We start from the raw sequence: 26,874 nt of genomic DNA, 5'->3' as shown, positions 1-26,874 counted from the left end.
TAAGAAAGTGATCTCTGACATTAAAATGGGCTGTAGATACATGAACCAGTGATTCACAAAAGAATATGAGAGGCTCATAATATTTGAAAAGATACTTAGTGTAACAAATGCATGAGTTCAGAATAAATTCTGGGTTTGGGGCCAATGCATGGCTACAATCTATTTTCCTTCCCAAGTTCTCTTCCTTGTCCTCAGAACTACAGCACAGTACCAATAAGCTGCTCATTCCTGAGCACCCTAAATGCCCAACATTGGTGAGGGCAGTCCAGAAAATTACAGCACAGCCACACAAGAGACCATTACACACGATGAACCAAAGTTACTCAGGATTTTTAATCACACAGGGAAATACGTATGCTCATATTGGGTAAAAGGAAGGATGATTCAAAATGGTACAAGCAGAATGAACTACTGTTTTGAGGAAGTACATAGGGAAAAGATCAGAAAGAAAAATAATGTTCCCACTGCTTCTCTAGTAGGGAGTTCTGTCTCCTTCTTTCTACTTTTCCGTATTTTTTGAAGTCAAAAGCATGTATATGTGACTTTTATAATTGGAGAGAGAAAAAAATTAAGCCCCAAACACTGTATTTTCCTATTCCAGACTCAGTCACCCTGTTGCCTAAACTGCTCACCCCATGTCCTCGATAACTGACAGAACCTTGTGAGATCAGCAGCAAACTCTTGTGATCTATGTAGCTTACACTCTGATGTCAGCTTTGCAGTGGGCTGCTGGTTATCAGACCCTGCCAAATACTTTCACACCCAGCACAGTGAACCTTCGTGTCAAATAGTGAGTAGCTGCTATTGTTACCCCTCTGCTAAAGACCTAGAACTCAGAGCTCAGAGAGGTTCGGGCCCCTGCCCAAGGTCACACAGCTCAAAACTACCGAACTGAGAGTCCTACCCTGCTGTGTCTGACTCTGCAGCTGGAACACCTAAGCTGACCAGCTTTGCCTCCTGAAAGAAGCAGGGAGAGAAACACCTGTCAGGAGTTGCCGTCTCCTGCACTGGATTTTTAAAAAACCAAAGTAAAGCAGAAAAACCCATTTTGGGGGCACTCACCTCTCTCTTCTTATCTCTTCAGCAGTCCTCTTCTGCCTGCTCTCTTACTTGCTCTCTCCTTGTTTCCTTTCTTTTCATTTCTTTCTTTCTTTCTTCCTCCCCTCTTCCCGCCTTGTACTTTTATCTAAGCACTCAGTTAACAAGTTAGCTTTGTGAAGCTCGGGTTGGTACCTGGTGACTGCGAGCGCGATAAAGAAATCAGCCGCCACCGATACAGAAGTCAGAAAGGTTTAAATCAAACCATCCTCCACAACAATGACATTAATTATGCTTTTAACACGTTTTACTGCTTTTTTTCTCACTTCACGCCACATCTGTGTGAACAATATCCAAAAGATTTACGGTTTTCTTTCGTAATTACAGACATACAGGCTGCACACTTATCAAAATACTTGCTGAGCAATCACGCCATATCGCATTCTCTGCCAAAGATTTGTGTTGGCAGCAGTCATTCAAAACAAAAATGTTGAATCAGGACTTGTGTGGCTTTGGAGGGGGGTGGAAAGTATTTCGACAAATAATTTGCCTGTCAAGAAATATAAAAACAGGAGAGTGTGCATCCTGGCAAATTTTCCAGGAGTGTTATTTTTCTGGAGGGGGTTGGAACAGCGTGTGTGTGTGGGGGGACAGTGCGCCGGGAAGCTCCAAGCACCAAAAACACATCTGACATTTGGTTCTTGTGTCTGAGGATAAAATTTAATGAGAACAAAAATATGTCTTCCTAATTCCCCTAAGAAATCATTAAAACATTTTGTTATTCTTAAATGTCTCGAAAATGAATTAGAGCCCCTAAAGGGGCCGTTCGAACAGTATGTCTCCATCAGTTAAGGCTCCTTGTTCTCCAACTCAGTGACAGCTAGGGACGTACGTCTCCCCCGCCTCTCCATTTCTGGGGAGCAGAGTTGCGAAATCAGATGAGTGGAGTCAGCACCAGACTTGGAATGACCCCTTTGGGGGGAGGGGCAGGAGGGCACGAGGACCTTCTGGAAAGCTCTGCACTGGTCTTGGGAACTCTCGCAGTCCCTGGGGCTGGCACTCTGGCCCTGTGATTGTGTTAACCGCCCTATCTAGAGAAAGATGAGGGTTTCACAGTGAACCCTGGAATTAATGACTCTTTTCCAAGCAGGGGCCATAGCCTCTCTCACCCTCAAGCGCTAGGCTTGCTGGAGCTCCCCTAGGTTCGCCATAAGCAATGGTTATTCGAGGGATGATCTGGTCACCTGCCAGCGGCATGCAACCTCCCCGAGGCCTGGGCCCCTGTCTGCATTTGCAGGCTCATGATTAGGTTCTCAGTGTCTAGCAAGTGCCAGGCACACAACAGGCACTTAATAAATGCACTTAAATAAATGTAAATAAACACGTGATAGGCAGAGGGCTCTAGGTCAAAGAGCGCCTTGTCATTCAAATAACCCTTCTCCCCATTTCTGCATGTGAGTCTTGTTTCTCATTCATTCAACAACTATTAGGTGCTTACTGTGTACCAGGTTCTGGGTATACAAAACTGATATGACCAGTCAGTACCAGGCTTAGAGAATTTCACTTCTAGGAAAGCCAGACACATACATGATGACAAGTGTAGCCCAGTCACTAACTTATACAAGAGGAGGGAGGGGCTTGCGAAGTCAATTAATTCATCTGCAGTCACCCAGCGAGTGAGTGGTCTGGGTAGGACTCCAGCCTGAGCCCCGAATCACAAGCCCATCTCAGAGCTGCCCCCTGGTGCTACAGGGGAGGTACATGGGGTCTAGGGGAGGAGCCTTGTGTGGAGACTCCTAGGAGACATTTTTGGGGTCTATTGTGGGTCACTTTCCAATGTCACTTGTTGCTGATCTTGTGGGACCGTAAGGACTGAAAAATGATGGTAAATATGAGGGTTTATTTTCCCAATTATTTTTTCCAGATAGCTCTAATGAGGGTAGAGATATAAGCAGAGCATCTGCTACATGCCCAATGTGGTCCTTAGTGAGGGGGGCAATGGCCAGGGCTGTCTTGGCCTCATGGCCCGGGGGCCATGTCTTCATGGTGGGCATAGAACCCCAAGGGCTATGCTGTCCAACTCCAGCCACTCTCACTGCCCAAACATCCTCCTTGAGACACACACAGCATGCTGCCTTCCAGGGAGTGTAGGACCAGGGCAAAGAGGATGGAGTGTGCACATCCCTTTGTGGGGGGCTGAACGGGCCCCTGAACATATACCCATGTCCTAATGCCTGGAGCCGGTGAAGTGACCTTATTTGGGAAAAGGGTCTTTGGCAGATGTAACTCAGCTAAGGTCTCTGGAGGAGATCACCCTGGATTATGGGGTGGGCCCTAAATTCAATGGCTAGTGTTCTTATAAGAGAAAAGAGCTGGAGAGTTGGGACCCAGACATAGGGAGGAGGGAGCCTCGTAAGGACAAGAGGCAAAGACTGGAATGACAGGGCCACAGGCAAAGGGACACCTGGAACCACAAGAAGCTGGAAGAGGTAAGGAAGAAGCTTCCCCTAGAATCTTGAGAGGGAGCACGGCCCTGTGGGCACCTTAATTTCGGATTTCTGGCATCCAGAACTAGGAGACAATAAACATCTGTGGCTTGAAGCCCCCCAGTTTGTGGTGACTTGTTACAGGAGCCCCAGAAAACAAACACAGCCTCCCCCACGCAGCTGAGTTGTGACACGGAGCAGCCACTCTGGACATAGCAGCGTGTGTGCGGAGACCTGAGCCCCACTCTCCTGGCTGTGAGACCTCAGGCGCCAGACTCAACCTCGGGGTACCCCGCGAAGGGGGCTGGTTGGCCTGTTCCCCTGGAGCTGTAACATGCAGACGGTGGAGCGGCCTCAATGCCAGGCGTGTGCCTTCTAAACCCTGAGGCGCTCCCAGAGCTCGGGAGCTTGTTTCATCCTGTTCCTGGCAGCCTCAAGCCCTCCCTGGCTTGTAGCCCCATCACTTCAGCCTGAGCCAGTCTTCACATGGCCTTCCTCCTGGGTCTCTCTGTGTCCTCTCCTCCTCTTACAAGGACACTAGTCACTGGAGGTAGGATCCACCCTGTATCCACATGGTCTCATCTTGAGGTCCTTAACTAGTTACATCTGCAAAGACCCTGCTTCCAAAGAAGATCATGTTCCAAGTTTCAGGGTAGACATGAGTTTTGGGAGGACACCACTCAAGCCACCCTAGTCACCCAAGACAGACGGAATGAGGGACTTCCCCACCCACAAACACAAAGATCCCACAAACGATCTCCCCATAGAGTAGAAAGGACTTCGCCTTCTCCATGACTCGGCTTAGCTAGGATTTCATGTTCTTCCTCATAAACCCCCAGCCCTGGTCACCCGATAGCATTGATCCCTGTGGTTGTGTAGAAGGGCCCCAGAAAGGACCAGGAGGCTGTCCGGATGGTGGGAGTTGGCAGAGGGTACCCTCCCAGCACCACCATTGTAAGCGAATCACTTACACCTCCCTGGGCTCCCGTTTCGGAGTCATGAAATGAGAAGGTGGCAGAGGAGGGGCCATTTTGGAAATGGGAGACTTTTTTACAGACGTGTGTCTGCATATCTTAGGCACACACCTAAGTGTGCTCAAACCGCTCACAGCTCTACAATCCACACCAAGATCAAGAAGCAGCATCTTTGGCCCCCAGAGGTCCCTTGTCGGAACTATTGGCTCTCCAACAGAAACCACTCTCTTGACTTCTAACAGCACAGGTTAAATTTTTTTTTTTTTTTTTTTTTAGTTGAGAAGAAATTCTTAGAACATATAATCTACCATTTTAAAGTGAACAGTTCAGTGGGATCTGGCACATTCATGAAGTCACATAGCCATCACCCCTATCTAGCCCCAGGGCATTTCCATCCTTCCAGAAGGAGACCCCACACCCATTAGCGGTCATCAACCCTCTCCCACCAGTCTGGTATCTGTCTCCTTAGATTTGCCCATTTGGGACATTCCATTTAAGTGGAGTCTTGGATTATGTGACCTTGTGTCTCGCTTCTTCCACTCAGCACCGTGATCGTGAGGGCCGTCCCTGCTGTGTGTGAGCGCGTCTCTCCTTTTTATGGCTGAATCAACCACGTTTTATTTATCCATTCATCCATTCATGGACATTTGGGTTGCTTCCCCATTTTGGGCATTGTGGATAGTGCTGACAGATTCATCTTTGCCTGTCTTTATATTGCATGAAAAGAGAGTCACGTAAGTAATGTGTTCTTTGAGCTGAGTTTGGCTGCACCATGGTGGGGAAACATTGAGGTCTTTCCTCCAGTGCTCTCAGCTGGCAGACAGCCCTGGGCACCATCTGTCCTTTGTGGCAATGGGATGGGGGTTCTGGCAGGTAAGGCACTCGGCTCCCCAAGAAGGTCCAGGTGGGAGATCTTGACAGGAGTCCCCCAAAGCTTTCTAGCTAACATTGGAATGTGGTGGGGGAGGATGGAGGAACTGTGTGGGGACATGTCACACCAGGCTGGGTGTGCACCTCTCACCGCCCCCAACAACCCTCGCTTGCGGAAGGCTCAGTCTTGCCCAGGAGCCTTCGCTTGTCCCTAGATCCCACTGTGGGGAGGCCCCTGTGTAACAACCAATAATGGCTAACTCTTCAATGTCATTAATTATCCAGTTGTGGAACCCAAATGTATCTTACCTGGTGCTTCAATTAACTGCTTGTAAACACTCAGGAAAGCTGCCTCGGCCTCCTGACTTCTCTTACTAAGGGCCACCACCTTTGGAAACAAGAGAGAGAGTCATGTGTAACCATGGCATCCGAGTCTACAAGGAAATATGATCACTTTCCTACATGTGCAAACATGGGATGGGGGGAGGTGAGGGGAAATGAAAGTCAAAAGTATGGAGTTAGAAGGTCCAGGTTCGGGCACCTGGGTGGCTCAGTGGGTTAAGACTCTGCCTTCGGCTCAAGTCATGATCTCAGGGTTCTGGGCTCGAGCACTGCATCAAGCTCTCTGCTCAGCAGGTAGCCTGGTCCCCCCCCCCCAACTCTGCCTGCCTCTTGCCTACTTGTGACCTCTCTCTCTCTCTGTCAAATAAATAAATAAAATATTAAAAAAAAAAAAAAAAAAAGAAAGTCCAGGTTCAAATCCTGGCCCTGCTGCATTTTAGCTGTGTGACCTCGGGCACGTCATTGGCCCTCTCTGATCTAAGGTTTCCTCATCGGAAAAATGGAACCTACCTTCTGGGTCTCTTCTGTGGATGGAATGAAATTGCATGTAAGTGCTTAGCACAGGGCCTGGCACACAGCAGGTTAATAGCTATTATTATTGTTTTTGTTATGCAAGGGTCCTGCTGGAGATCCAGATATGACACGTTCTGGGGGAAAGTGGCACACATCTGGGGAATATTTCTTGCCACTGAAAATTACAGAGAACTCGTTAAAGCTCTCGTGAGATGTCAAACAGCTCAACAAATGCTTCCTGGCTGATGAAGACACAAACGGCTCTGTAACCCCATTGTGAAGACCTACCTTCCTACGTTTGTTCTCTTGCTCACAGACTTTTTTGTTCCGCCAGTGATGTTCCTTAAGATAAGGTGGGCAAGACATTTCTGGGGCTCAGCACCATCTTATCCCTCCCTGTCCTTGGCTAGGAATTCCAAGCTCTGGCCTCACAGCTGCCTTGGTGCTAGTTCTTGGTAGCCAGTTTCCCTGGCATCATCCTGGGCCTCCCTGGCACACGGCTGGTGTGAGCTCCTGGTACCTACAGGTCACTGTCCCTACATCCTCGAGAACACCCTGGGTGGGGTTATCTCCCTTTGCACTGGAACATCTTCATTCTTTCTCCCTGACAATGATATACCTCTCCCTCTGGTGCCATCTTCTTCAATGATGAATCTACGGGGAGGATCTATGTGTCAATCTCCCTTTTTCAGAGGTGGGCTTCTCTTACCAATCCCAGGGACGCCACTTGGGGGAGTGTCTGTTATCAAATTCCTTCCCTTGACATGAGCTCTGTGAATGCACTGTGTGGTGCACAGAAGGTGCTCAAAACAATTTGGGGGATGAGCACATATAAGAGGGTTGGTTGCCCCAACTCTAGGTCCTTTTTGTGACACCATTTTGGAGAAATGACAAGGGCCAATTCTGAGATGGTCTATTCAGAGAAGGGCCAACTAAGGCACAAGCCTTGGATCTAGGCCACCTGGGTTCAAATCCCAGGTCCATCACTTACTATCTTTGTGTCTTTGAGCGGACAGGTCATGGCAATCCCTGTGCCTCTACTTCCCCCTCTGTAAAATGCAAATAATAACACCACACCCTCCCTTGCTGGAGGGTCAGATGATTTAACACATACAAAGCCCTTTGTAAATCTTACGGGATACATTAAGCCCTGTATAGGTCACCTCTTGGTATGACCAACCCCTTCCTCCTTGCCTGTTACGGGGACAGGTTCTGTCCAGTGCTGGGTGATAAACCCCAGCTGTGCTTATCTAGCATCCTCCAAAGACCACCTAAGAAAGGCTCCGCCTCCACACCTCGCAGTGCATACTGGGAAGAAGAATGTGAAAACCACAGTGGTTCTTGTAAGGCTTCTAATACGGCAGCCGCAAATCACAGGTGGCTCTTGAGCACTTGAAACGCAGCAAGCACAAATTGAGATGGGCTGGGAGTGCAAAGTGCACACAAGGTTTCAAAGACTTAGCAAGAGAAAAAGAATGGTCAACAGCTCATCATGTATACTGGTTACATATTGAATTGGTAACCTCTTGGATATGCTGGGTCAAATAAAGTCCTTTATTAAAATTCATTTCACCTGTTTCCTTTTACTTGTTTTTCAATGTAGATACTACAACCTGTAAAAATACATCCATGGATCACATTATATTTCTGTTGGACAGCATAGCCTGAAGGTTTTATGAAGTCCACAGAGAATTCGTTGTTTAAGAGAGGTGGAGGGAAATGTATGGTGGACGTTGAGCAAATGATTTTAAAAAGGTCAGTTACTAAAACTCCCTAAGCTCTCTTGTTATTCTGTGAACAGTGTCTGGTCTTTTAAATTCCAGAGGGAATGATAGTCTCTCATTCACTCAACAAACATTTCCTGAGCACCTACTATGTGCCCTGTGCTGGGAGCTCATCAATGAATGATGCAGACTGGAGCCCCGCCCTCATGGGACTCAGTCCAGCAGGGAGACTGAGATCAAAGCAGATTCTCCAGGTTACTCATTAATTACAAATGCTAAATGCTTCAAAGGGAACGTACAAGGGGGCCTTGAGAGTATGTTAAGTGGGGAGAATCTGGCCCAGTTTGGTGGAGGGAACATTACGCATTGTCTCCTGGAGAAGAGAAAGACAATGGCAAACATAAAGAATGTTCCAGGGGCACCCGGGTAGCTTAGTGGGTTAAAGCCTCTGTTTTCGGCTCAGGTCATGATCCCAGGGTCATGGGATCGAGCCCCACATTGGGCTCTCTGCTCAGCAGGGAGCCTGCTTCCCTTCCTCTCTCTCTGCCTGATTGTGATCTTTGTCAAATAAATAAAATCTTTAGAAATAAATAAATAAATAAATAAAGTTCCAGGATCTAGGAAAGGGAAAAATCAACTGCAGGTCTATTTTTGATCTTGCTGAGATAGACAAGGCACAGTTCCTGTTCTGGGGACTAGCTACGTCCAAGAGGAACCACAACATGAGAGAAGGTGATGCAAACACTAGGAAGCAATTAATTCTGAGTTTTAGGGGGGCAGCCTTGATGGGTCAATAGTAATTATTATAGTTGTAATATTCAGCATTTACCATGTCCCAGATGCTCTTACTCTCCATGATCATCTCTTTCCATGGACACACCAATCAGTAAAGGTAGCTGCTGTCATTATCCTACTACATAGATGAGAAAACCTCGATGACACTGAATAACTTGCCAAAGGTCACCCAGTAAGTAGACGGCACAGTGGGATTCATACGAGGTCTGGGGGTTCAAATTCCTGCTCTGATCCAGATGCTGGGCCCTTTCTCCTGGAGAGAAAAACCATCCCACTCAGTGGGGATAGTTGCTTGGACCCCATATGTTGCCTCGTGACATCATCTATGGCTGTACCAGGTCATAGGCTGCTGTGTTGCTGATCTGAAGCCCAGAAAAGCCATGAGAAATGAAAGCAATTCATCTTCTGAGCCCTAGATGGGAAATTATCAGAGATGAGCCAGCAAAGTCTGAATGTTTCATTTTATAGCATCTATGCTGAGCATGTGTGGGGCTTGGGAAAAGGCATAAGAACGTTCCATTGACTTGGGGCCCCTGGGTGGTTCAGTTGCTTAAGCGGCCGACTCTTGGGTTTCAGCTCAGGTCATGATCTCAGTGCCGTGGGCCTGAGCCCCGCGTCCAGCTCTGCGCTCTGTGCACAGTCTTTGGATTCCCTCTCCTTCCAGCTCATGCACGAGCCCTCTCTCTCTCTCTCAAATAAATAAATAAAATCTTTAAAAAAAAAAAAAAAGAAAAGAAAAAGAATGTTCCATTGACTGCTAAAGAAGAACTGTGAGCAGGGTTGGGGCAAATGCCAGAAGATTCCTTCAATGCTTCCCTGTCCCTGCCTATAGTGCCTTCTGCTTTCTTCTCACGGTGCTTATCAGTTCGTAAGGGCATGTTGTTTACCAGTGTGACAGTCTCCTTCTGATATTGGTCTGCCCACTGGAGCTACACTGTCCAATACAGCAGCCGCTGGCACATGTGGCCACTGAGCACTTGAAATGGGACAATTCCAAATTCAGATGGGCTATGGGTGTAAAATATGGGATTTTTAAGTCTCAGGATGAAAAAAGGGTTGTAAAATACCTCAGTACTTTTTTAAAAAAGATTTTATTTATCTGAGAGAGAGAGAGAATGAGCAGGGGTGGGGGGAGGCAGGACAGAGGGAGAAGCAGTCTCTCTGCTGAGCAGGGAGCCCGACAGGGTGCTCAATCCCAGGACCCTGAGATCATGACCTAAGCCTAGGGCAGATGCTTAACAGACCGAGCCACCCAGGCAACCCATCTCAGTAACTTTTTATATTGATTTTATGTGAAATGATAACACTGTGGAATTACTGGGTTCAGTAAAATATATTATTAAAATTAAATTCACCTATTTCTTTTTACTTTGTAATGTAGCTATTAGAAAAATTTAAATTACATATACGGCTTGTGTTATATTTCTACTGGATAGTGTTGGTCTAAACCAAGGGTTGGGGTTGGCGAACTATGGTCCTTAGGCCAAATGTGGACCTTCATCTGTTTGTGTAAATAAAGTTTTCTTGAAATACAGTTGCAGCCATTCTTTTATTTATTGTCTATGGCTGCTTTCGTGTTACAATGGTCTAGTTGCATAGCTGTGACAAAGACACCGGCTGTAAAATAAAAAATATGCGGGGGCACCTGGTTGGCTCAGTCAATAGAGCATGTGACTCTTGGTCTCGGAGTCGTTGAGTTTGAGCCCCATGTTGGGGGTAGTGATTACTTAAAATAAGATAAAATAGGGGTGGCTGCGTGGCTCAGTCGGTGAAGCGTCTGACTCTTGGTTTTGGCTTGGTCGTGATCTCAGGGTCATGAGATGGGGCTCTATGTTGGGGGGTCCATGCTCAGGGGGGAGCCTGCTTGGGGGTTCTCTCCCTCTGCCCCTTCCCCCTGCTCACACATGTGTGCTCTCTCTCTCTCGTTGTCTAAAATACATACATATATACATACATACATACATAAGTCTTATAAAATAAAATTAAAAAAATATTTACTATCTGGCCCTTTATAGAAAATGTTTGCCAATCCCTGCTTTCGAGACTCATCTAATGACTGGACAATATTTTCAAAAGCAGAGATCAAAAAACATCTTGGAACGGCTCTCAGTTTTAATCAGTTCAAGTTTAGGGCTTCCCACAGTAAAGATGACTTGCAGATAGGGAGCCATGTGGATGCCCTGCCTTGTTCAGTCTTGGTTTAGAACAATAACCCTGTTTCTAGAAGGCCAGGTCAAAATTTCTAATGGCATTAGAGCCTGATCTGGTGCTGGGCCTAATGTCATTAAGCATTTCTTGGCCTTAGTTTGTTCAGCCATCAAGTGGGAAAGATACTCTCCATCTGCCTAGGAAGCAACTGGGGAGGAATGGGCGAGCATGTGGCAAAGAGTGGCCACAGAAGTTGGCAAAAAGCTTTCTAATAAGGCACTTAATTAATTTTTCTTCTGACCACACAGGATGTCTTTTCCAAAGTCTGCAACTTTAGGGCGTTTCAACCACGTGCCCAGACAGGTGAGCTTGGCACAAATAAAAGGCCATGTGTGTCTTTGCCTCATGGCTGGGCCCGACCACACAGAAGGGCGGGAGAAAGTGTCCAGGATGACAGATTTGGCTTGTGACAGGCAGATCTTTGAAGGCCATCTGGGAAAGGAGGAGGAGGAGGAGGTGGCGGCCAGCTACAGACACCAAGAAGGTCACCATCAGAAATAGCTCAGCGTCTGATGGAGCACGTGGCATTTCCACTACCCGCTATAATACGAGGGGTGAAAACGTGTTTGGTCCCCCAAGTATGAAAATAACAGGTGCAAAGCCAGTTAAGTCAGGGGAGAGGCAAAAGTCTGTTCTGGCTACTTAGCTCTCATCTGTCAAGTGGTTAAAAGTAGCAAATTTGGGGGTCTCCTGAAGCTGAGCTTCCACGAGCTGTCCGAGCTAGTGGTGACAACAGCTGCTGGCTATTGAGAACTTCTCTGGCCAAGCTCTTTACAAAGAATGGTCAGAACTTCTGGGAACTGAACCTTATTCTGCACTCAGTGCTTTATTTTTGGATTCTCCGCCAGTTCTCAGATGCGAGCCTGGTTAAGGCCCCCTGTTCTACAGAGGAAGAAACGGACAGAACTAGTCGGTGGCAGAGGTGGCCCAGTCTTCTCATTCCAGGGCTCAGACTTCAATCAGAAACCAGTGCTTCCTAAAGCATGTTGCACGGTCCCCTGGGCATGGACAGGAGGACTTGTGATCAAGTCCACACACACTTTCTGCGTGGATATGTACAGAATATACCAACAGAATGGACGCTTTGACAAGAGCTGCTGGAAAAAGTCTCCTTTGATTCAGCGTAGCCCAATGTTTTCACAAATGCATTTAAGCCACAGAACTTTTTGTTTCGGAGAGTGAACCTGGAAACTAGGGTTCTGTGGAACATACTTTGAGAAAAGCTTTCCTTTACCACTGGGTCCCGGGCTCTGGGGAGGGTGGGTGTGGTGGTTCTGGGAGACAGGACTGGGTGTGTCTGATGTGGCAGAATTCTGGAAGAAACTGAAGACTTATGGACAATGGAGAGGAGGCGGGGTGATCCGATGATCTCAGGATCAGGACCTTTGAGGAGGATGAAGAGGAACTGAGATCTGGGGAGAAAAGGAATCAGCTCAGGAAGGCAAGGGGTGTGGGGCGTGCCCTTAAATGCTGAGGCCTGGTTCTCCCTCTGGAGGCTGGGGGTGCAGATCTGAGGCGATACACGGGGAGTATGGGGGCATGGAGAACTCTGGTGCTCGTGGGCACTGGGAGGAGCACAGAGAAGGGGGTGTGGAGGGCTGCGGTGTTCGTGGGCACTGCGGGGAGCACAGAGGGCTGCAGTGTTTGTGGTCACTGTGGGGAGCATGGAGAGGGGGGTGATGGAGAGTCAGGGAGGCACCAACGTGGGAGGCAGCATGGAACAAGAGGGTACAAATGAAGAGGGAGCATCGAGTGGGGGCACAGACCCCAAGGGGAGAAGTATGGGGGTACATGGAGAATGAGGGGGGCAGAGGCATGAAAGACAGGAAGAAACCCAGAAGCTGTGAATGGGGGAAGCAAGTTGTTCACCGTGGGGTCTGCTCAGCGGCTGGGGAGGTTTGGTGTCCAGGTCCGGGGGGGTCCTGGAGAACAAATTCAAAAGATGATCAGGAGATAAATTCCTGATTCAGGACAAGGTGGAGGCAAAAGATGGGGAGGGCTGTGGGGTATAATTAGCCAAGAGAGAGGAGCAGATTCAGGGGGACATACCCAAGAATGGTATGTAATCAGCTAAAGATCTTTCTGGCCATTACGTTGATAGCTGTAAATATTCCAGAGGTGGGGTGGACCAGGGGTGAGAGGATGAAGGAAATTTCAAGGAGGCTCCGTCTTAGAAAGCTCGAAGTTCTCAGAGTGAGCTACCTTATGAGATACTGAGCTCCCCATGAGGTGAGGCATCGAAGTAGACAACTACCCATCTGGGAGGCTGTAAAGGTACTCAGGGAGACCTGCATATGGAGGTCTGACTCGACTATCCAGAAGACTCACATGTGATTCTAAGATGAGTCTTAGAGAAGTCTGATAGATCGATCTCTTTTCTTTATAGTAATATTCTGGTTTTCCACCACCTAGAACAGGATAACATTTATCTTGGGCTGGTATAAGAACTGGTATCATTAATAATAGCAGTGACTACCGAGCACTAACTGTCAGGCACTGTGTTATGTGCTGGGCATGTATTATCTCACTTAATCCTCATAACTGAGGAGGTGGTGTTACTGCCCATTTAATGGATGAGGATATTGAGGCACAGAATGGAGAAGGCCATAGCCTGTGGGAGTTGGGACCCAGATTCAGCTTACTGGACTCCAAACCCCATGCTTCCAATCCCTGCTTGGCACTGACTCTAGTGGGAGTTTTGTGGAAGCAGCTAGAATGTCTGAAAGAGTGGGAGGAGCTAGATGGTCAGGGGACTGGGAGGCCAGGAGGAGCCAAGCACCCAGGTCTTCAGCAGAACTTGACTCCCCCTGCCTTATACAGTGTGTTTGCTCGGAGCTCCATTCCTGGGTTGAGTGCTAATGCTCTCTCTGCTATAAGTCACTGATGTGGATGAGCAAGTGAAAATGACAATTTAATGTTAGGCTTAAATAAGAAATAAGAGTTTGACTCTTATTTTTGTTGGCTATTGTTGATCTGGGCTCTCTTGGCTCCTACCCGCACGAGGCAGAAGCCTGAAACCCTCTCTGGCCTTCTGAGATCATGGGGGGCATTTCTTGGAGGATCATGGGGGTCCGAGAAAGACCTTATTCTAAGGGCTCAGAAGTCAGCATCAGACACTTCCATATCCCGACAGGATGGAGCAGAATTAAGGCATCTGGCCACCTATCACTATTTTGAATCCTCAGGTGTTCCATGCTTGAGCTCTGAGACGCCCCCCTCCTCTAGGGCTGCAGGTCCAGCTTCTAAATACTCCCCTCAATGCCTCAACCTGCAACGGTGATGGACATGGGCAGGAGCTCAGTAACTACAACAATAACAGGTGGTATTTACTGAGCACCTACTATGTGTGTGCCTGAGGGGAACCATCTTGCCCCCTCCCCAGGTCCCTCAAACACATACTCAGCGCTGTACATGCATTAACTCACTTGATTCTTGCAAAACTCCCAGGAGGTGGTGGTGTTCCAAAATGAACTGTGTTCCCCTGAATCTGTATGTTGAAGACCAACCTCCAGTGTGACTATATTTAGTGATAGGGCCTTTAAAGAGGTATTTAAAATTAAATAATGTCAAAATGGCAGGTCCCTGATCCTATAGGTCTAATGTTCTTTTTTTTTTTAAGATTTTATTTATTTATAAATAAAGATTTTATTTATTTATTTGACAGAGAGAGAGACAGTGAGAGAGGGAACACAAGGAGGGGGAGTGGGGGTGTAAGAAGCAGACTTCTTGCTGAGCAGGGAGCCCAATGCGTGGTTCAATCCCAGGACCCTGGGATCATGACCTGATGCAAAGATTTTACCTTTTCAAAATGTAATCTCTACTCCCAATGTGGGGCTCAAATTCACGACCTGGGGACCAACAGTCACATGCTCTATCAACTGAGCCAGGCAGGAGCCTCAAAACTAATGTCCTTATAAGAAGAGGAAGAGCCCCCAGGGATGTAGGAGCAAAGAGGTACATAGTGAGAAGGCAGCTGTCTATAAGCCAAGGAGAGAGCTCTCACCAGAAACCAACCGTGCCAGCACCATGATCTTGGACTTTTTGCCTTCAGAACTGTGAGAGAATAAAATCCTATTGTTTCAGACACCCAGTCTGTGATATTCTGTTAGCCCGATCTAAGGGAGGCAGGCTCTATGGTTATTCCCATTTTAAAGATGAGAAAACTGAGGTACAAAGAGTTTAAAGAGCGACCAAGGATGCAGCAGCTCTTCAGGGAGGCATAGGGTTTGGGCAATCTGCCGTCTTGGGGACTAAAATATTACTTTGATAGGAGGCAGAAAGAAGCCAGCAGGCTGGGGCCCTTTTTACTGAGAGGACAGACAAATGGTTGTTAATGGGACCATATGACACATGCCAAAAGGGAAAACAGCTGTCTGACAGCAGAGGTTTGATATTTTAGAAACCAGGCTTCTTGCAGCAGGTTATACTTTTAGCCCTAGCTGGTTTCCCCTGAATACACTGGTGGGGTGAGTCATGCAGGCACCCCTTCCCTGAGGAGTCATTCCTAGACTCGCCCAGCTCCAGAAGCCATCTTCTCAAGCTCTTAGGTCTGAGCTCCCCCATGGGAAAGTGGGTTTGTCCATTCATTGCTGTGTTCTCCTTCAGGCAACTCTGTGCACAGCAGGTACTCAATAAACAACTGCTGAATAATGAGCCTCAGTGTTTCTATGTCGTCCTTGGAGGTGATTCTAAGGCTGGAGAGAAACTGGTAGAAGTGGGGGTCCCTCCTTATTGAGCACCTCTTAAAGATGGAGGCTGTTCTAGGCATTGGGCATTAAGCACCACCAGGACTAAATGGAACCCGTACCCTTGTGAACCTGACACTCTATAAAGGCAGAGATGGGCAATAAAATAAATCATTATAGAATGTATGAACATGATCAAGTGCAGGAGAGGAAAATAAAGCAGAGAAAAGGACACAGGTTTGGGGCAGGGTGTGCACTGCCTAGCAGGGTCAGGGAAGGCCCTGGGACTAAGTTGTGCAGTGATCTGGGGGAAGAGTATTCCAGGAAGTGAGAACAGCAGGTGCAAAGGCCCTGGGGCAGAAGTGAGTTTGGCTTGAGTAACAGCAAAGGGGCCGCTGTAGTGGTAGAAGGTAAGTGGAGGGGGAGAGAAGGAGAAGGGAGGGGTGTAACCTTGCAGGCTACAGTGAAGACTTGGGACTTTTTCCTCTAAGGAGGATGAGAAGTCATGTCAGGGTTTGAGTCCAGGTTTGAGTCCTGTTAAAACATTCGTTTTAACAGGGTGCCTTTGGCTATTGCGTGGAAAATGGACTGAGTCTGGCTCTGATAGAAGACCAGAGAGGTGGCTACTGTAACAGTCTGGGCAAGCAAAAACACCAGCTCAGAGCAGGGTGCTGGCAGCAGAAGTGGGAGAAATGCTCCGGTCTGGATGGATGTGAATTCAAGCCACAGGATTTGTTCCTCAGGTACACAGAGATAATTGGGGGTGGTGGTGGTGAGAGGGGAATCGGAGGGGCTCCGCAGTTGGGGGCACGAACAACTGGATGATCTTAAATGGCCACTGCTATGATTTTTCTCCCCCCTTCGCAGCCCAGCACGGGGCAGGTCAGGAGTGGGCACTAACCCAACACTGACTGAATGAACAAATGAATGAATGAGATAAGAGGTTCTCTGAGCTAATCTTACAAATTACAAACTTAAAAACAAAAACAAAAACAAAAAAAAACCCACCCTCATCAGGAAGGATAATGAATCATGCCCCCAGAGCAGACCAAACTAGGCTGTGGTCTTGGAGGTTCTGCAGGAGGTCTCTTGCGGGCTCTCTGATGGATTAACGGAGGAGCCCAAGGTGGGAGCGGTCAGAGGCCCAGGATGGGCCCCAGAGAACCCCAGTGCTTGTCTCAGGGAAGCCAACAGCTGGGTAGAAAACGGGAGAAGCTAGACCTCGGAGTGAGTAGATGTGGGTTCTGGTTTTGGCTGGGGCCTCGAGACCCTGCTCATCTTTGAGAAAGGCACACCCCCTTTCCGAGCCTCAGTTTCCCCATCTGTAAAGTGAAGGTGCTGGCCTTAAGTTCCCTTCCGACTTTGTTGTGCGATGGTTCTAACTCACCTAGGCAGACAGAAAGACAGACACTCTCCTCCCCACACACTGATCCCCACCCCATCGGTATTTTAATCAAAGGCAGTGCAAGGCTTAGGAGCCCACCCAGGTTCTGACTGAGGGGTGGGTCTGCTGGGAGAGGATGAGGCAGGGGAGAAAAACACTGTGCAATTTTATTCTAATATTTGTAATTATTCCCAGGCTAAAAATAAGGCACAGAGAAAAGTGTTTTCAAATGTCGGCATTAATGAACACTTTTTATCCAACATAATACAGGCCCCCAAATGCATTTGATGTCAGGCTCCCTGAGATCTTGTGAGCAGCGCCCCACGCCGGGCTGGCTTTCATGGCTTGGAAGCGGTGCAAAAATGAAATGTCCCACAAGTGCAGGTTGGCAGGCTTGCTATTAGCAAGAGTATAATCATCAATTACGTCCAATCACAAACTACTGATTTTATAATTATCAAATGAAGTTCTAACTTCTCACCTCTGCTCAGTGGCAACTAATATAATCTCTCAGTTCAAAAAGGAAGCTTTTTTCTTTTTCCTTTTCCTCTCGTGCTCTCTCTTCTGGGGAAAAGAATTTCCAGGCCTCCGCGTAAGACTGCATTTAAATTGCTTGTCACTCAAAACAAAGGCGAACCACTCATTTGTAATTCACCAGCCACCTGAACAGACGGCCTGTTTTCCGTTAAGCATCCATGCACTGAAGCACAAAGATCATTTTTCTATTGTTAAAATTGTATAAGCCAGGGCTTTTTTTAGCAGCGAATACACAATTTCACTTCTCTTCCGAGGGCTCCTGGCATAAAAGGGACAGGAGGCTTTCTTTAGTGCCTTACAAATAAATTTTGCTTTGGGGTATTAAAAAAATAAACTATATGCTCATATAATAAGCCACAAAGCCATATATATATATATATATATTCAGGACAGGAGTTGTGTTTCTTGTCCTGCCCGCCGGGGTGTGGCCAGTGGATGAAGCTGGATGATTGAGATTCATTCTCATGGGTGCTGGAAGCATCTGTGTCCAATTTCCTCTTTTTGGGAGCTGCCGATACCGCAAACGTGGCTCCGTGCTGATTGGCATTTGGCCGGCAGGCTATGAAAGCAGAAACAACCCAGGGGTGGGTGCCCCCAGCTCAGCCTTGCTGTTCTAGCCAAAGGCAGGCTCCAGCTGTGTGTCTGACTTCCTGGCTACCTCACCCCAGAGGGACGAGCTATGGATGGCTGTCACGCAGCCCCTGCATGCAACTGACTTCTTGTGGCTCAGCCGTTGAGGGCCAGACTTGCTTCGCTAACAGCTCAGTTTTTCTGCCTAACTGATTATAATCATAATACTTCCAATTTTAATCTAGAGCTTTTTATAATGTACAAAGACCTTTCACAGAAATTAGTGCGTCTGAGGCTCCACACACTCCCAGGGGTGTCCCAGGAAAGGGAGTGTGGTTGTTCAAGAGGCCCAAGAGGCCCAGAGTGGCTCCAAGTCACACAGGAAGGGCTAAACTAGGGTGTGAAAGGGGTCTTTGGACTCAGAGCCAGCTGTGGGGCAGGGAATTGGGGGCTGGAATTTGTGTGACTCCCAACCTTAAGTGGGAACGTAGCTTCCATTTTGGGTAAATTAGAACAGACTCGGGTTCACCTCTAAAATGTCCCCTCATGTGCCTGAATGTGCGACACTTCCTGAGTGGGAGAGTAAAAAATGGGGTTCCTGCCAGCCCACCAGAAGTTATTCATAAGCTACAGCCGGTCTTTCTCTGCAGTAGCCGTGGGGACGAACAAAGATTCTTGATTTAAAATAACAGTGGAACTATTCTGTATGATGGTGGACAGACGTTAAGCCATTCCTCAAAACCCACAAAATGTGCAACACAAAGAGTGACCCCTAATGCAAAGGACAGACTTTAGCTGATAACAATGTATCAATGTTGGTTTAGCAATTGTAACAAATGTATCTCATTAAGGGAGGATGTTAGGGGAAACAGGGTGGGGGTGAAGGGAAGAGGGAGTGTATGAAAGCTCTCTTCTGTCTGCCTGCTCTAAAAAAAAGTCTATTAACTTAAAAAAAAAGTAGTAGTGAACATGTATAAAGCAGTTACTCTGTGCCAGGCACTGCTGAGTGTTTCCCACATTAAGTCATTTAATCCAATAGCTCTATGAGATTAGTATCATTATCTTTCTCATTTTATCCGTGGGGAAAACAAGCATCAGAGAGGTAAAGTAATTTGCCCGAAGTCACACAGCAAGTGGCAAGGCTATTTCACACCCTGGGCTCCGGAGTCTACGCCTTAGCAGTGAGAGTAATGGGGTTATCACTGAGTCCTCACCCAAAGTCTGTCCCCTTCTCCATGGGATATGGTTGTGTAAGCATCCCACCATGCTCATGGGGGTCACAAAATACATTAGACTAGGGGTCATGAAAGGTGGGGTCCAGGGCCAGATGCACCCCAAGGGCATATTTTCTTGGGCCCTCCAGTGTTTTAAAAATATTTGAGGCATCAAAATTCATCAAGTTACACACTTAAGATTTGCGCATTTTACCGTATGTAAATTACACCTCCATAAAATACTGTGAGCATGAAAATATGTGCATATATATTGAGCCAGCATTTAAAAACCAGAAGAGATCCAAATTGCTGGCTTCTCTTGGAAAATCAGAGGATCTGGCTACCCTAGGCCTACGTTTCCACTGACAACCATCGCCTGGAGCCAACTAGCTGTCTCCTGTTGAGACAAGCTGGGGGGTCTCAATCCCCCCAAGCCTCCCGGCCTCCTGCAGTACAGGTGTGGGCCTATCTGGACCCCCAAAGGCATCAGCATTTTCTGTCTGTCCTAGACAGACACTCCTTTCCCCCCTTGCTTTGTCTTCACCACATTCTTCTTGAGTTCTGTCCCCTTCCTACCTCCTTGCCCTCTTCAAATTGTGATTCTGCAGTCTGCTGAAAACCAGGAGTGAGGGGCAGAGTGTCCCATACTGGTCCTACTTCTCGCGCCCATGCAGGCCCATGTGGCAGGCAAACTGCCTTTCCCAAATGCACCAAGATCTTTGTGTGAGCCCTCCATGGAATAAGTACAGAATGGTCAGGTCCTCCCACTCAAGTCCACCCGGGCTCACAGAAAAGAGGCCATTTAGAGCATCTGGATGATTCTGCTTTCCTGATGGTGAGGGACTCATAGGCCAAGTTGAGAAAGAACTAGCAGGGCTTGGCAATCTGTATGTTCTGGTGGGAGTGGTGAAGCCAAGTTGGGCCTGGAGAGGAAGGGGTGAGTTCACAAGTCGGGGGGAGAGAAGAGCAAGGGGGTGCATGCAGCAGAGGCTTAATAAAGACCTGGGGCTTCAAGGAAGGACCACAGAGCACAAGGCTGAGTGACCGGGGTCTGAAGCCTGCATCCCTGGCTGTGTGACTCTGAGCCAGTCCCTGAACTCTCAGAGTCTCAGCCTTCATAACTGTAAAATGGGTACAATGATATGAAGAGCTACTGGGGCATCCAATCACTCAAGGCAGTGAAAGAGCTGGCATGGTGCTCACCTAGCTCACTCTACGTGAATGTGCCAGGGATGGATATGAACATCCTTCCTTGACCTCTGTGTGCCTCCTTTCTCCACTTAAGAGACCAGCTTGGGTATGAAGGCACAGCAGCTAAAAGAAAAGCTTTGTTCACTCTTAATACGGAATGAAGATGGCCAAGTCATAGATGGTTCTGGGGATTTCTGGGCAAAGGGTTCCAACAGTGTTAGAAGTTGATGCTTTCCACAGGGAATGTGGGAGGTGGAAGCTGCTGGAACAACAGGGCCAGAGCCAAACTGTCAGTGTGGGCAGAGGGTCAGGGATGCCAAGAACCACCCCAGGCTGCCCCCCTGAAACAGCCACCAGCACCCTCTGAAATGCAGAGCGGTCCAGGGGTCAGTGCTCCCAGCTCCAATGACAGCTGCTGCCTCCTGAGCCCACTCAATGGCCCTGAGCTGGGCCCTGAGCTCTCTCTGCCCCATGCTCCATCAGCCATGTGCCGTGGCATCCTTGTACCCAGAGGGAGGACTGCAAGGGTCCCAGGTGGCTGCGAGAGGGGAGATTGTGGAAGTTCTCCAAAATGCCAGCTCCGAAGAGCAGAGTTAAAAGAGCATGCATGCCCTTTATGGAGAGGCGGCCACCCAAATGTCACGAAGCACCACCCTGCCCGGGCTTTTAAATATAGCAATGTCCTTTCTGGATGTCTCTGAGGAGTGTGACTCGAGACAGGCCCATGAGGCCTAAGCTGGACATTCAGGGCACTACTCAGCCGGGGCCACTCTGCCTGTAACTTCCAGCCGTGGTTCTCAGGGGCCGCTCAGCTTCCTGAAGGAGGCTGATGTCATTTCCAGTCCCTCTTACTTCTTTGTGACTCTGGGTGGCTGCTGGCCATCTCTGAGCCTTTGTTTCTATATCTCAGCGATACGGTAAAGATTAAAGGTAATATGCATTAATATTGCTCAGCTCACAGGCTGGCAAACAGACGGTGCTTAATAGAGGTTGATTCTACTGCTATGCATTACGATCTTCAGTGTGCCAAGCACTATGAGGGGATGATGAACCCCAAACCCAGCCGACAAGTCCTACAGTAAGAGAGACCATGGAAAAGGGCAGAGAGCAAGAAGCACTTTGGAGAAAGAGTCAAGGAGGGAGTGGCTTATCTTGCAGGGGCACTGCCTAGAGGAGGGCTTCAAGGAGGAGGCACCGGCTCACAAAGGATGAGCAGGTCATTGATGTGCAGAGGAGGGGGAAGGGGGTGAGTGCCAAGGTGGGAGGTGAGAAACAGCCTAGAGTAATCAGACGATGCTCATCGCCCCTCCCTCCAAGTCTGAAGTAGCTAACAGGGGGTCCGCCCGTGGTCCAAATCCCCTCATGAACTTGGTTTTGTTCAAGTTTAAAAAAAATGTTCATTTTAAGCCAAAATTTAAAAATCAAGAGGTTTTTACATAAAAATTGAGATTTCCAGCTTGTCTGGAAAAATTAGAAAACGTGGCCACAGCAGGCTTACATTCCTGCATAACAAGACTATAAAACAACCCCCCAGAAAGAATAGCGAATACTTACTGAGTACTTAAAGTGTGCCAGGCACTGTTCCTGTTTCACACACACACTAAATCTAAAAATGCTCATCATAAAAGCCCTAGCAGTACTAGCAAAGGTTTAACACCTGGTTATGTGGTTGGGGAAAAAAGGCCCTGCTTTGTAGTATTTGCCAGTTTCTGTGGCATAAATAATCCCACTGTGGCAGATTCAAGCTACCTCACTGAGCAAAAGAAGGCACTGTATGAGCCCCTCCAGCACATCAGTGGTAGGTGAAGGTATTGTTTCTAGTCCCCATTAGAGGAAACAGAAGCACAGAGAGGTCAAGACACTTGCTCAACGTCACACAGGCAGAAGAGTGGGCAGAGCAGGGATCTGGAGACAGGCAGTCTGGTTTCCAAGTTTGTGCTCTCAGGCTACATTCTGTGCTGCAAGACCAGACTTCTACAGTCGGCTTGAGCTGGGCAGAGGCCGCTTCTTAGCGCAGGCTTGCCTCTCTCCACTCCTGTCATCTTAGCTGTGTCTGCATTGCTCATTCAGCTTACCTGCTGGGCCCCTGTATCCCTGCTTTGGGGTATGAAATGGCACCCTGCCCCCAACATTTCCCCCTACTATACTGGGAACCTCATCAGGTACCTGGACACAAACAGAAGGCACCCAGGGTGGGGGACAACCAGCTTCTTTTCCTCTATCCCGACCCCGTCCACTAGCACCTGGCACAGGATGCCAGTGCAAATGTTTAGTTCAAATGCTCTCTTCACACTTTCTCTCATTCTCTCTTTGCCAGGGGCACTAACAGAGTCAATTTAATGGAAGCAATTTTTCTCTTCCCCTCTTCGCCTTTCCCCTACCCCATACGACAAAACTTGGGAAAAACCTGATTTATAGGGAGAAAATATAAAAAAAAAACAGTTCACTTTAGGTTAGACATGCAAAGGTTGCTGCATCCTCTGCACTTTGTTGGGGGAAGGCGCTTCGTTTTTCAGGGGGAGGGGGCTCAGATGGGGAACCCCATCTTCTTTGCTCTTTTCTCAAAGACAGGCAACCCTTGCAAAGCCCCCGATAACTCTCATCCTCCCAACTGAGAGCCCAGGATGGCAGCAAATGAAGGAAAGGCATATGTTTGGTGGGAAACGTGGAAATAATCAAGTGAGAGTAGATTCATGTAAATAATTTAATTACCATGCACAGCTATGAAATCTCTTGGTTTCCGCTTCCATTATTAATGATGAATGTTAACTATCAGAGGACATTGGCTGAGGTTTCTTGACATACTGGGGGAAGGGGCTTAGGTGTCCTCAGGCAGCCATACCTGGCTTGTCACTGATCAAACTGCTCCCTGCCTCCAGCTGACCCCCACCCCCATCCAGGGATTGACTGAAGGTGTGTTGTGTATCTCGGGATGGAAGCACCCAGCACCAGCTATGGATAGACTTACTGAAAACACAGAACCTGAATGTGATCAAGTCTCCAATCCAACTGCCCGTGCATGGCAAACACAGGGGACAGAGAAGCAAATCAGACCATACCATGGGGACACAGTTAGAGCTGAGGGATGTCCTCCAGGTCCCACAGCTAGTGGTGGAACTGGGACTTGAATCCAAGCCCACGAGCACAGCACTCTCCTGAGACCATACGAGGGGCTAGAGAAAGCGCAGCTGGGCTTGCCAGAGGGTGGAACAGGGAACCAGAAGGAATCAGAAGTGAGTTAGGAGCTTTTGCTACAAGGGGCAAGGTCTGTCATCCTGTTCTTTGTCTAGGCCAGTCTCAAATTCAGACTCCTGAGATAATGAGTATCGTTGGCCTTGCTTGAGACCAAGGATGGACAAAGGTTCAATCAGCTGTGATCAGGGGAAAGTCTTGAGGAAAAATGGTCCAGTTACTTCCACACGTAAACTGCCAAAAAAATTAAAAAATAAAAAAAATAAAGCTGGGGCTGGAAAACGAATTTACAGATGAGAGGAAGTAGTGTGGCCAGCCTGTCCCCGGGGCTTTCCCGGTTTTAGGCCAAAGACCTTCCCAGCTTTATAACTGGAAGTTCTTTTTTTTTTTTTTTTTTTTTAATAAAGATTTTTTTTTATTTGACAGACAGAGATCACAAGTAGGCAGAGAGGCAGGCAGAAAGAGAGAGAGGAGGAAGCAGGCTCTCCGAGGAGCAGACAGCCCGATGCGGGGCTCAATCCCAGGACCCTAGGATCATGACCTGAGCCGAAGGCAGAGGCTTTAACCCACTGAGCCACCCAGGTGCCCCTATAACTGGAAGTTCTGCAGCCCAGTCCAACCAGGACAGCTGGGCCCATCAACCAATCCCAATGGGCCCTGTAGGAGTCGTGATATGGACCAAAAAAAGATTTAAACAACGGAGGAGCCAATCAGGGACACTGCAACATCACCTGGATATTAGGGGATACCGAGAAACTACTGTTAGGAAACAAACAAGTAACCACGTGTGGTAGGCATGTTAACTAGACTTAATTGTGGCAAGAGAGAGACACATAGCGCACCTGAAATTAATATAAGCTATATGTAAATTACATCTCAGTTAAAAAAGAAACTGTTAACAAATTTTAAGTATCTGCAGGACTAGTGACTCTAGTACGGTGAAGGCTGAGGTGAGAGGGAGGTGGGCAGTGGGTGTGAGCACAAATGGACCAAACTGCTAAGAGGTCAGAAGAGGCCCGACAGTCAGCTTGCCAGGCTACGATCTTTCTTCCCCGGAGATGGGCCACGATGTTTGTACTGAGACATCTTCCCGTCCGCAGCTGACTGCATTAGGGGCCGACACTGGTCTCAAGCGAGGCTAATGATTTTCATGATCCCAGGGGTCTGAATGTGAGACGGGTTGCTTTTGATTTGTCTGGGTTGTCGGCATCAGTGGTGGGGTGAACCCAGAGGCCGAGATGGTTGTTATGGGGGCCACCTTCCATCTATCATGTGTGAGAAAGCTGGCCTAGGGTGGCAGGGCGAGGGTCCTTGCCCCTTGTGTAGCAGAAGCGCCCTCCTCGTTTCGCAGCCCTTCTGGTTCCTCGTCCACCCTCTTGGAAGCCCTGCTGAACTTTCTCTGGCCCCTCATGTGGTCTCAGGAGAGTGCTGTGCACACGGGCTTGCGTTCAAATCTGAGCTCCACCGCTAACTAGCTGAGGCCTTCTGGCAAATCCCCTCAACTTGATGAGCTACAGTTTCTTCTGTAAAATGGGAAAGAATACCAGTTCTTCCCTCATAGCACTGCTAGGAGGATTCAGTGGCACAAATGTGTGCCTGGTGTACAACAGATGCCCCATAAATATCATCACAATTAACGTAGTAATAAATTCTCTTTGTGAAGGCTAGCTTCAGTGGATGTTTGTTCCCCCCCCCCCCAATCCAAGGTTTTCTCTTAAAACAGGCCTCCCAGCTCCCCTCCACACGGACACCTCCCACTCCAAAATTTGGGTGGAGCTGGGGTTCTCTTCTCCCCTGCTCAGGCCTGGGACAGAACTTAGGCAGAGACAGAACACAGACGGAGGTACTGGATGGCTCCTGATGGGCCAGGATCCCTGGTGTTGCTGTTCCCCCACCCTACTCATTACAAAAAGCAACAGGCAAGGCAAACAGATGGCTGAGAGATGGCTTTTTTCCTCTCCTCCTAAATAACAAGGTGAAAAAAAAAAAAAGGGAAAGGAGATGAACAGATTTCTACCATCTAGATCAGAGAGAAATGGCCATTTTCGCTGATAAACTTCACTTAGATGCTGTCCCCGCGCCCAGGCACGTGATCTCCTGGGGCGGGACCGGGAAGGGTCTGGCTTGCTATTGCCTATCGATGTATCATTAATTTCTTTTTGTTTCCCGCTATGGCGTACACCCGACTCAAGGTGAGAGAACGCAACTGGGCTGCGACTTCTCAGATTGATAGATTGCGTTTCTGTGCTGGGTCCGTTTCATGCTTGGTGACTTTGCAGCAAAGCAATTATCACTGTGGAATGCATAATGGCCTAATTAATAACTAATGTCAGGTTGGCCTCTGAGCCATGATTATACCTTGGCAAGCCAACTTTTTTTTTTGTTTAAACATTCCAGGAGAAAAATATTATTATAATTGACTGGTTAAATTGTCAAAGTGTCCCTACTCCGTGGACACAGGGTGTAGTAGGAAGCACGTAAAGCCTGGAATAAAGAGAGGTGTTCTGCTGCCAACTGGCTGTGAGACCTTGCTCAGCATCTCAGCATCTCTGTGCCTGAGTGTCTGTACCTGTAAACAGAGCCACCTTTCTGGAACTGAGAGGGATACCTGTGTATATATATATTTTATAATATATATGTGGGCTATGTACCTCTTATTTATTGCTGTATCCCCATGGCATGGCATATAGTAGATGCTTACTAAATAATGGTTAAAGTAAAGGACTCTGGAGCCAGACTGCCTGAGTGCAAATCTTTCTTCTGTTCCCTCTGAGCTGTGACCTTGGGCAAGTTACCTAACCTCTCTGTACTTCATTTCTCTCATTTGTAAAATTACGATAATAACATCTACCATAAGGTGGTCATAAGGAATAATGAATTGGTATCTGTAAAGTGCTTAGAATGCTGCCTGGGACAGGGAAACCACCATGGTCATGTTTGCCAATCTCTCTATATGTCAACATTCATGGAATAAATATTCATGTAGCACCCACTGTGTGTCAGGCTCTGTGTGGGACCTGGGAACATAATAGTCTACAAAGTGCTCCCTCTTTCCTTTGGTTAAGTGGGAGGGACAAGCATTATTTGAATAATTAGAAATATATATATTTATAAACCATGCTAAATATTGTGAAGGATGCTGTGAGTGTAA

The 26,874-nt window shown here is 47.8% G+C and overlaps 1 protein-coding gene across 6 annotated transcripts in view; it reads right to left on the bottom strand.

The window, feature by feature from the left end:
* CUX2 (cut like homeobox 2) overlaps positions 1-26,874 on the bottom strand; it is a 258,613-nt gene that overhangs the window by 51,560 nt on the left and 180,179 nt on the right. For all 6 annotated transcript variants that reach the window (XM_059408409.1, XM_059408411.1, XM_059408415.1 and 3 more), the window contains one exon: positions 5,678-5,756. In XM_059408409.1, the coding sequence (XP_059264392.1) occupies positions 5,678-5,756 (79 nt within the window). The remainder of the gene's footprint in view (positions 1-5,677; positions 5,757-26,874) is intronic.

This window comes from Mustela nigripes, chromosome 8 (genome assembly GCF_022355385.1).
Source record: "Mustela nigripes isolate SB6536 chromosome 8, MUSNIG.SB6536, whole genome shotgun sequence".
NCBI lineage: Eukaryota > Metazoa > Chordata > Mammalia > Carnivora > Mustelidae > Mustela > Mustela nigripes.
Note: the sequence above shows the minus strand (reverse complement) of the source record. Positions and strands in the feature narration are given on the sequence as shown.